Below are 10,334 nucleotides of genomic sequence, written 5' to 3' on the forward strand. Positions count from 1 at the left end.
TGAATGCCTAAGTGTACACAACTATAAATAATAAGAATGGATAAGAGAATCAAAACACATGTATGTAAGTTAAGACTAATAAATCATCTAGGTAGAAACTAATAAATATTAGATAAGGTAAAGATAATAATGAATGCCTAGGCGTATGTGAGAGGACTCTAAGGGAACTGCAAACAATGAGAATCGATAAGAGAGTCAAAATAAATGTATGTAAATTAAAGACTAATAAGCATATACATGAAAACTAATATTAAATAAAACGAAGACAATGATGAATATCTAGATGTATGTAATCGTAAAAATAAGATTGAACAAGAATTGATAAAAGGATCAAACCCCACGAAAAAAGGTACCACATGCCCTGTGTAACTTTATCAAATCATTGCCTCAAAACAAACAAATCATTTCTTCAAAACAAACCAAAAACTAAATACAAGGTTAAACTAGTTCTATAGATTTAACCATTAATATGCCCCCCATAATCCTTCCTAATAATCCTCCATCTACAACAAATCAACCATTACAATTGTCCATACAATTAAAATTAAATAAAATTAAAACTGCAAATCATATGATCACAGGTATGGAAAGTCCACAAGGCTAATGATGAAAGGTAACCGAAATGGGATCACATTTTTGTAGCCAAAAACATCTTTTGAGATGATGCGTGGAATACTTCGTTTCTAATCGTTCACTTTAATAATAAAGAAGAAGAACCGCATGCGAGACATAAACATGGCATTGGTGTGATTTTTTCCCCACTCTATTCTCTCAATTAACTTTAAATTCCCAATTTTAACAATTATATATTAAACCTTTGCTATTTATTAAAATCGACGGGAATAGCTTAAGCCTGATGCACTCCGAGCTGTGTGGAATGCATTCCAAGGTGTTGGGAATGAGCATAAGGTCGTTTTAAGAGGCGAGTACAATTTTGTCCCAATCAAATCTCCGCAAAAGCAGGTGGAAATGAAGACCGCCGGATTCTTCTTGGCCGGAGATTGGAATCATTTAATTGGCTTTTGGATTATAAGATAAGTCAGTCAGTTGAGTCTGTAAGTCCGACTGTTTTGCTTTCTTTTATGTCTGTCCGGACGGAGACTTATGGTTGATTCTTACCACGCACAAACCCACCCTAGTTACCCGCACGAAGACTTTCCCGGCGGCCTGAGAAGGAATCGCCGGTGATGGGTGTACACGTGGAAGGGAGATCCACTGTTTACGGGTGTCCACGTGGAGTGGATACCCACGGTTTCGAGGTAGGCCACCTACAAAAGCATGGCCTGCGAGGGGACCCATAAGGGAGCGAATTATTTTACGCACTGGCTCCGCTGACGTGGACGTGGGAGCGTTTTTCATGGCTTCCGAGGTTTTTATAATAGTTTTTCTGGGGTCGTACAGGAAAGGGCTTTAGTTCGCCATTTGCGAGCGAGGAAGGAGGGTGGGGGAAGAGGAAGCCTTTCACGCTTCTCGTGTAGGTATTATTCGCATTTGGAATTGCATCTGTACGTAGGTACTTCCATTATCACATCTCTTTACTTGCCCCCCATGATTCTCCCCTCTTCTCATTTCTGAGTAGCTATTTTACCTGCTTCACAGAGATCCAAGGCGATCTCTCTGTCTTGGATTTTGGATTTTGGATCTCTGGTTGTGGTGGAGATGACATCTGGTTCGCGGCTGCCGACATGGAAGGAGCGGGAGAACAACAAGAGAAGGGAGAGGCGGAGGAGGGCCATAGCGGCGAAGATCTACCAGGGGCTGAGGATGTACGGGAACTATAAGCTCCCCAAGCACTGCGATAACAATGAAGTGCTCAAAGCCCTCGCGTCCGAGGCCGGCTGGACCGTCGAGGAGGACGGCACGACTTATCGCAAGGTATATTATTCGTTTTGATGATTTTCTCGCCCTTGTTGTTAGTCCGCGAATTTTTTTGGCATCGCATTCAGCGCCTATTTTTGTCTGTGGAATCGGTGGAATTGTCGTGCGCCTTGTAGATCTGCTCGCGCGGTGCATTTGCATTTCAAAGCGCGGGCGAGCGGGCGATCTTTAGTGTTGCTTTGCCCTTGCTCAAGCTGCACTGTGGGTTTGTGATGGAAATTTTTGTTCTCTGAGTTTTTTTGATCAATGTGTATTTTTTCAGGTTAAATTGTTAGGCTCTGAGTAGAAGCGGAATACTGTCATTTATGATCTCGTTGTGTTTATGTTTTCACTGAAAATTGTCTCCAGCGGAGTACGGCGCTGTCGTAAATTCTGGTGTTCAAATGGATTTACGCCTTCGTTTTTTATGTTGATTTGCCCTTGGATTTATGATGCATATCTCATGGAACTTTCTGAGTGTTTTATTGTAATATTTGTGCTCTTTAGCTTCTTGTTAGTGCTGTGATTATAAGGGTTAAAGCTGCCATTAATAATATTTGATGTGTTTTATTCTTACTGTAAGTATCTCTCGATCAGTTTCAGCCGTTGATTCTGTTGTTCAAATGTATTTACGGCTGGAGAGTAAATGGATTTACGGCTGGAGTTTAAATGGATTTAATCCTGTATTTTTATTTTTTATTTACCCTTGCTCAAGCAACACCGTGAATATATATATGATGCACATCACTTGAAATTTTCTCAGTATTTTTTTGTAATATTTATTCTATCTGGCTTGCTGTTAATGCCGTGAATAGAAGGGTTAAAGCTGCCACTAATAATCTTCGGTCTGCTCTATTCTTATTGTAAAGTGTTTCTAGTTCCAGTTCAATCGTTAGTCGTTAATTTTAGCGTTCAAATGGATTTGCGCTTTCTCTCCAAATGAATTTGTGTCTGTGCCTATAACTAGTTTTTTTCTGCCTGAATTTTTATTTTTTCTAATATATTGTCTAGTCTGCCTATTTAATGCCTCGATTATTAGGGTTAAAGCTACCATTGATACAGTTAGTAGTTAATTCTGTTGTTCAAATGGATTTCCGACTGGTGTTCAAATGGCTTTATGCCTGTATTTTCAATGTTGATTTGCCCTTGCTCAAGCAGCACCGTGGATTTATGATGCATTGCTCCTGAAACTTCTCTAATATTTTTTTTCTGTAGCCTGCCTTATTAATGCGTTGATTAGAAGGTTTATTAAAGCCACCATTACTAAACCTTTATTCTTACTTTAAAGTGTCTCTATTTCAGTACAGTCCAGTCGATATCGTTGTTCAAATGGATTTACGCCTGTGCCCTTACAACAGCAAATCTGCTAGACTGTGATGCACATTCTTGGCTTGTTCTTTCTAAAACAAAGGACAACATTTTTGGCAGTGTTGCCTCATTGATTGCCTTGTTAATTTTGGCGATTCAATAGATTTTCACCTTCACTACTTGTCGCTGTATGCTTCCTTTATCGACATGGCATGATGTGGTACATAGAGCACTCAACTCACAATAATTTAGCCCCGTGTTGTTTTTTTCAATCTCAGGGATGTTTACCTGCGGAGCGGATGGAAATAGGCGGCACCCCCTCGGCGTCAATGAGCCCGTGCAGCTCGTACCATCCGAGCCCGGCCGCTTCATACCACACTTCTCCCGCCTCTTCTTCTTTCCCCAGCCCGGCGCCTTCATACCACGCCAGTCCCTCCTCTTCTTCATTCCCCAGCCCCGGCCCCTCCTACGCCGACGCAGCAGCCGGCGGCGGAAGCTACCTGATCCCGTGGCTGAAAAACCTCAATAACCCTAACAATGGCACCGCTGTGATCTCCAATGCTCAACGCGGTCTGCCGCCTCTCCGCCTGGGCGGCTCCAGCAGCGCCCCCGTCACACCTCCGCTCAGCTCCCCCACTGGCCGTGGCTCTCGCGTGAAGCCAGACTGGGATTCCTTCGTCAAAAGCTCGTCCTCCTCCGTCGCCGCTGACCAAGTAATGGCGCCCTCCGAAGGGACTTTCTCCATAAGCGGCTGGTCATCGCAGTACGCTTTCATGGCAGCCTCTGCTCCGGCCAGCCCTGTCAGACGCCATGTCGTCGTTCCTGAAGCTCTCGACCTGACTGCCAGTAAAGGCCGCTGGGTGGGCGGCGTCCGTGTCCCTGCAGCCGCCATGGGACCGTCTTCTCCGACCTTCAGCCTCCTCAGCCCCGCTGCGCGACTTGAACATACCCTAGCCGGAGCGGAGCACCAGCAAACAGTACCTGCCGCCGCCATTAATCCTTTCTTTGGAATCCGTCAGCAACAGCAGCAGCCGGAATCTTCTTCCTCTAGCCGACTGTGGACCCCTGTCCAGAGCGGCAGGTCGTCGCCGTCCCATCCCGGGGCTATTCACGTGACCGAGGGCTTGGCTGGATCGGGGTCAGGATCCGATGATTTCCAGTTCGAGTGTGGTAACGCCGTTCCTGTGAAGCCGTGGGAGGGCGAAAGGATTCATGAAGAGTGCGGCGGAGAGATTGCGTCTGATGACCTCGAATTGACGCTCGGCAACTCCAGACAGAGGTCAACCTGATCGCCCTACTTGAGGTAAGAATATCTCTGTTAACTGTCATTTTGTTCGACAGAGGATGATGCTAATGCTTATGGTGAAAGTTAAATTTCTTTGATTTATTGTTGTTGATTACTTTGCACGATTTTGTTGTATTTTATTGTTATGCTGGACAGGGTACTGCTGTTCAATACTTTGTGTTTGTGGCTGCGGGTAAATTATAGTGTTGTCTGCTGCTGTATTTTAACCAGTCCTTTGTTTGCTGTTTCTCTCTTTTATGTTGTAGACGTTCTTTGAACAGGGATAATCATAATACATTCAAACAACCTGCTTAAGCTCTGATTTAACTCGTCTATGAAATCTCACTCGATCCAATATTAAAATTCGAGTTGCAGCTGTTCCTTGTTAAGAATGCTGCTAGATTCACACTGTATGATTTTTTTCCTTGAAGCATTCTTATAAATGTCACACACTCAATCAACTGGTTTCTTCTTTAGTAAAATGATTTTCTATCGATTTTTGCACTTCTAGATGCAGTTTCAATTTCTTAGTTCCTCGGGAAATTTTCAATCTTATTTAAAAGATTAGATTTCAACAGTCCACAGCAATTAAAATGTAGTGTTGTCTCCAATGTTTTTATTTTGAATTTTATTGGTACTTCGGGTATGAGGGATTTTCTGAAATGAGATTGTTAAAGGGTTTTTTTCTCGCGTGTAAAAAATTTACACAATCTTTGTTAAGAAACACAACAGTGTAGAAATCTTCAATCTTGAGTTATAGATCAGTCATTGACTCTATATTTTTTTTATATCCCTCTTGCCAAATGGTGTATGGTTGTCTCCTCTTGTTGCTTCCTTAGAACTAAACTGTAGGTTTCTGGACTGATCAGCAATTCTGATTCTTTATCCTTGCATTTATTTTATCATTTCGTAAGATAGAGATGTGTTTTTGTGGCAATGGTTGGTTTTTAGTTTTTACGGGTGTTTTCCTTGATGTATTTAACATTTGAATTTATAAATGGATAAAGTTCTCTGTTCTTACAGAAGATTATTATCTGCACTTAATTCTCCTCTTCTAATTTGTTTTGCAGCGAAAATTTAAGACCTTTTTCGAATGGTGTTCTTGTGCAGGATAATTATTGGCGGCGGCCCTTTGGGATAGGTATAGCTCTTTATATAAATGTGTAGTGCAGATGATGATTTTTAAGGCCAACGGAATCCGGCATTGTCTTTATTAATGTGGAATTGGAGAAGAGGTTTGCAAATGAAGCGAAGCATAAAGCTTAAAGCATATAATGGTGCTGCAACTTTTACCTGTCTTGCCTAAATTTATTTACGGGCTTGATGTGCCTGTTCCTGTTCATGTTCCGTTGCAATGTATAGAGTTGTCCAGATTATTTTACATTTTTCTTGTTCCCACCTAGCTGGGTAATAGAATCTTAATTTTTTCCTCTTGCAATTAGTGTTTTCTGCGTGGAATGTTTCATTTGTCCGTTCAAAGCCTTTTTTTACAGTTTCATTTGTCATTTTATCAATTTGGTCAACACGTGGTTGTCTAATTTTAAATTTAATTTAATAAAAAAAGCAGCTTAACGTGATCCATCATCCAACCCACGCGCGTCACTGTCATGTTGGGGATGGGTGTGCATGCTTGCAGTTCCGTTTGTTTGTTTAGTTTGTTTGACCATATCAAAATTTAAATAATCTCAGTGGATAATAACAATTATTTATATCTATATTTAATCATATAGTAAGATGCTTTTTCAATTATCAATTAAAAATAACGTTCATAATAAAATGATCTATTACAATTATTGATCCATGCATATAATATAATAAATGTATTTATAAGGTTTTAAATTAATTAATCTATTATACGATTCAGTTTGATTTAAACATTGTAAAATACAGCATTGATAATAAAATTTAATGCAAATCTTCGTTCATTTTGAAAATATTATATTCGAACTCTGCGAGAACATTTCCTTACAGCAGAATATAACATTCGTGACCCAAGTTTGCTTTGGGTTGTAGGCACACTCCTGTCTGCATTTTCAACGCATAAATTTTCATAACCTATTTATTACACAAATAATATGTGCACGCATAGTTAACTTATCCTCGGATTCTGTTGAATACTACTATACAAATTTGCCCTTATATCAATTCATATTTGTCACTAAATAGCATTGGGTTCAATGATCAACAAATCTACATTCATTGCTATGCATTGGGTTCAATGATTAGCAAATCTACATTTATTGCTATGGCTTAATTATTCTAGAATTGTCAAATCGTTGCCTTACTTGGAGTTAGTATCATTCTATTCTAAACTTGAAACACTTCATCAACTACTTATATACTAGCACTTGTACGTGAGAGAGGTTCAAGAGATAAGTCAATAGAGTATTTTTGCATAGATTAGTAAAGAGTTAAACATATTTTTCTTATGATATATAAGCATTATTTGTCAAGAGAGTATAATGTTTACGGTGGTCCAAATGTGCTTTACAACAATGGTATTTTAGAAGCAAAATAAAAGTTTATAATATAATTGTAAATTGTCATTAGAAGCATGGATAATGTTTGATAAAAATGCTTAAAAACAAAGGTATTTGTGAAGCTAAATAGTAGTTAACAATATAATTATATATTGTCATTTGAAACATGCATAATATTTGATAGAAACATTGCATGTAAGTAAAAGTAAGTGTGCCAAATTTGATGGTACATCCACTCTACATGTATTCCTCTTTAGAGGCCCAAGTTTCAAATTGTTTAAAACACAAATTTGTTATTTGTTTGTGTATTTATTACTAATATTGATATTCGACCTATGGTAGATGGCTATTTTACAATCCTTTGCCATATCTATAATGGTTACAACAATCTTTTGCTCCCTACAAAATCTAATTAGTTGTATAACACATTCTTCTCTTTTCTACATGTCCAGAATGACTAGAACATGTTCTCATGTACTCTGCAGTGTGTAAAAGAGATTTTTTTTCCACTGAAATTAATCATATTTGCCTGAAAGTTGGCTTGCAGGAGCACATGCCTTCATTACAGTGTTTTTTTTATGGATCACAGGTATGTATTAAAGAAACAAAATTTCATAGTATAAGTGGGCAATTCTGATTTTAAAGACAACTTCAATACTTAACTGAATTAAAAGAGGAAAGCAATTTGAAATGGAAAAAAGATGAAAATCATCCCCTAAATTAATATCGTTGTCTCAAAATTGAATTTGCAGGTAGTAGGGAAATAAACTTATGCAAGTGTATCGAAGAACATATATTTTGCCATTGATAAAAAACGTTTCAAAAAATTTTATCGCTTATTAATAGTAGGACAATACAAGAAACAATGAGCTTCGAAATTGAACAAAATTATGAAGAGCGAAGGAGGCGCAAGCAAAAGTCTAGTACGTGGATGGACTTAAATATATTCAAGATTTGCACAAAATGTCTGAATCTGAAAATAATAGCTGTGAATTTAATTAAATACTTTTATTTGCTTTGAGATTGGATCAAAGACCTCGAGAAGTCACAGCTAAGAAATGAACATATAATAGCAAGAACACAACTGTCCACGGTAAGGTGATAGAGTGTTGGCTGGTTACAGTAGCAGCAGGCAGAGTTGAAAAATAATTACGAAGAAAAATAGTTACGCATAAGCATCGTCAAACTGTCAGAACTACAACAAGAAAGTCGATTCAAAACCAGATCAGTAACTTCCCATTGAAAGCAAAACATTGAAATGAAGTACATAAATACCTATGATTGCAAGCGTATTAAAAGGCAATGAAGAGCTTCTGATCCAATGCTGGGTCTCTATAGGGGGAGCTAGTTATACTGTTGCTATTCAAAATTTCGTTGTCCACGTCACTCAAGGCTTCATACTTGAATGCAAAATACATGACACATGTAACATACGTAGAGAGTAAACACCACCTCTGGTAGTAGTTCTTTTAGTACAAATCTTCTTCAAGCTTTTGTGCACATTTTTCTGATTTTGTTATGTAATAGTTTCCTAAACAAATTTGGCTTCCTTAATATCATTGAGATTGAGGTTGTATCTATTAAGAAGTAATCCAATTAAAATGACTCAGGAAGACTAAAAGAGTTTCACCTACACATTTTGAATGAAAGCAAGCTACAAACGCTAATTAACTGGATTTGGCTTTCTGGTTCCCAGATCGAATCCACGGACGTGACATTATCTCGTATTCACAAAATTCATCGATGGAAACAGAGAAAATTTGAGTGCATTTCATAAACAAATCTGCCAAGGCCAAACAAAATGGTAGGATAGAGAAGATTTTAATGCATGCCATTGGTTTTTAATTTTCCTTTCCTTTCAGTAGAAATTCAAAAGAATTGATGTATCGTATTACTACGATGGGTTCTATTTATACTTTGGCAACACATTAATTATAAAGCAAGCTTGACTCGGTGATTAATTTTTTTGAAATGCAATATCACTATTCTCTGGTCAATCCGAAAATGCCACTAGGTTGGCACAATTAATCATTGACAGCCTAGATTCATAGCTGTCACAGTGTTGGATTAACAATGAGTAGAGTGTTGAAGGAGACCAAACTTTGTACTATGCTAGTTATAATTCATATTGGGTGTCCTTTAATTCACAACAGCTCATTCTTATTCATGTACGAGCAAATTAACCTCAGGGGTGAAGCACAGGTCAGGTAGGAGCACTGAAAAATTTGTGAAGCTCGCATATACTCGCCATTTGATGGAAATATCTTTGCTGGAAATGGGTGCCATGGAGTGGGCTCTAGATTGTCTTCGACTATTGTCTTCATTTTGGATATAGCTCTGAACTGCATCAATAACTCAGAACATACATAAATCAAATACCCATAAAAGATCTCAATCAGAAGAAAGCTATAAAACCCTTCAAAAGAGGATAAGAAACTCCAAAATGACCTTAAAATCTCACTTTCAAACTAAACCTTAGAGAAATTAAAAGCACACAACAGATCTCCCCCAAAGATGACTAAAATCAGTAAGAAGAACAGGATAAGAAACTCCACATATGCAAAATAAATTGCATTTAACATTTGATGCACATTGAGAGAGAGCTAGCAATACCCATTAAAAAGTGAGTTGAATAAATCAAAATCTTCCGAAAAATAATGCATTTTGAATTTCAAGCATGAATAAATCACATTACCCACAACAGATCGTCAGAGAAAAAAATAACAACAATATAATCTTAAGAAGGAGACATAACTCCAAAATCACCCCAATAAAATGCATTTCTAAGTCGAAACATACAAATATCACAACACACATGACCGATCTCCAAGAAAATTCAACCAGAGCATGTCCTCGAAAATGCATAGGAAACTCCAATTTCACCCCAACAAAATTTAAGATTTGAAACATACAATACCCACTAGCATCCCCACCCCTAAACAAATATATTTTAGAATTAAAAAGATGTATTTTGAAATTCGAAACATACATATATCATAATACCTACCTGCATAGAATATTTCAAAGAATTTGAAATGTGTGTGTGTGTGTGTGTGTGTGTGTGTTAGCAGTACCCACAAGAGATCTCCACCGCACACAGCTATAATAAATTCTCAAAAATCACAAATAGGCTCTCAATCACACAATAAGTAAAATCTTCATAATGTAAAACATACATAAATCATAGCAACCATAGAAAAATTGGAAGAAAAAGCATCTGAGCCCCCCCCCAAATGCCTTCCAGGATTAACAATGAGTAGAGTGCTAAAGGAGGCCAAACTTTATACTATGCTAGTTATAATTCATACTAGGTGTCCTTTAATTCACTGCAACACTTAAGAAATCTTTGTCACTTCATTAATATTTTTTGGCGTGTGGACTCTATGAAAAATCTATATGAAGGA

General features: G+C 38.0%; 1 protein-coding gene across 4 annotated transcripts; it reads left to right on the top strand.

Annotated features, from left to right (window-relative positions):
• Positions 1–1,404: 1,404 nt before the first annotated feature.
• Positions 1,405–5,888, top strand: LOC149564516 (BES1/BZR1 homolog protein 4-like). Of its 4 annotated transcripts, none has more exons than XM_089818059.1 (4): positions 1,405–1,513; positions 1,600–1,875; positions 3,444–4,468; positions 5,561–5,888. In XM_089818059.1, exons 2-3 carry the CDS (start codon positions 1,660–1,662, stop codon positions 4,452–4,454), a joined length of 1,227 nt encoding a protein of 408 aa, XP_089674185.1. In that variant the 5' UTR covers positions 1,405–1,513; positions 1,600–1,659; the 3' UTR covers positions 4,455–4,468; positions 5,561–5,888. The 4 variants fall into 4 exon arrangements, with proteins under 4 accessions (XP_089674185.1, XP_089674187.1, XP_089674186.1 ...); XM_089818061.1 differs by having other exon boundaries at positions 1,405–1,505; XM_089818060.1 differs by having other exon boundaries at positions 1,405–1,478.
• The last annotated feature ends 4,446 nt before the right edge of the window (positions 5,889–10,334 follow it).

The sequence above is a fragment of the Cupressus sempervirens genome, chromosome 3 (assembly GCF_028749045.1).
Source record: "Cupressus sempervirens isolate cs-2001-9-10 chromosome 3, ASM2874904v1, whole genome shotgun sequence".
Taxonomy (NCBI): Eukaryota; Viridiplantae; Streptophyta; class Pinopsida; order Cupressales; family Cupressaceae; genus Cupressus; species Cupressus sempervirens.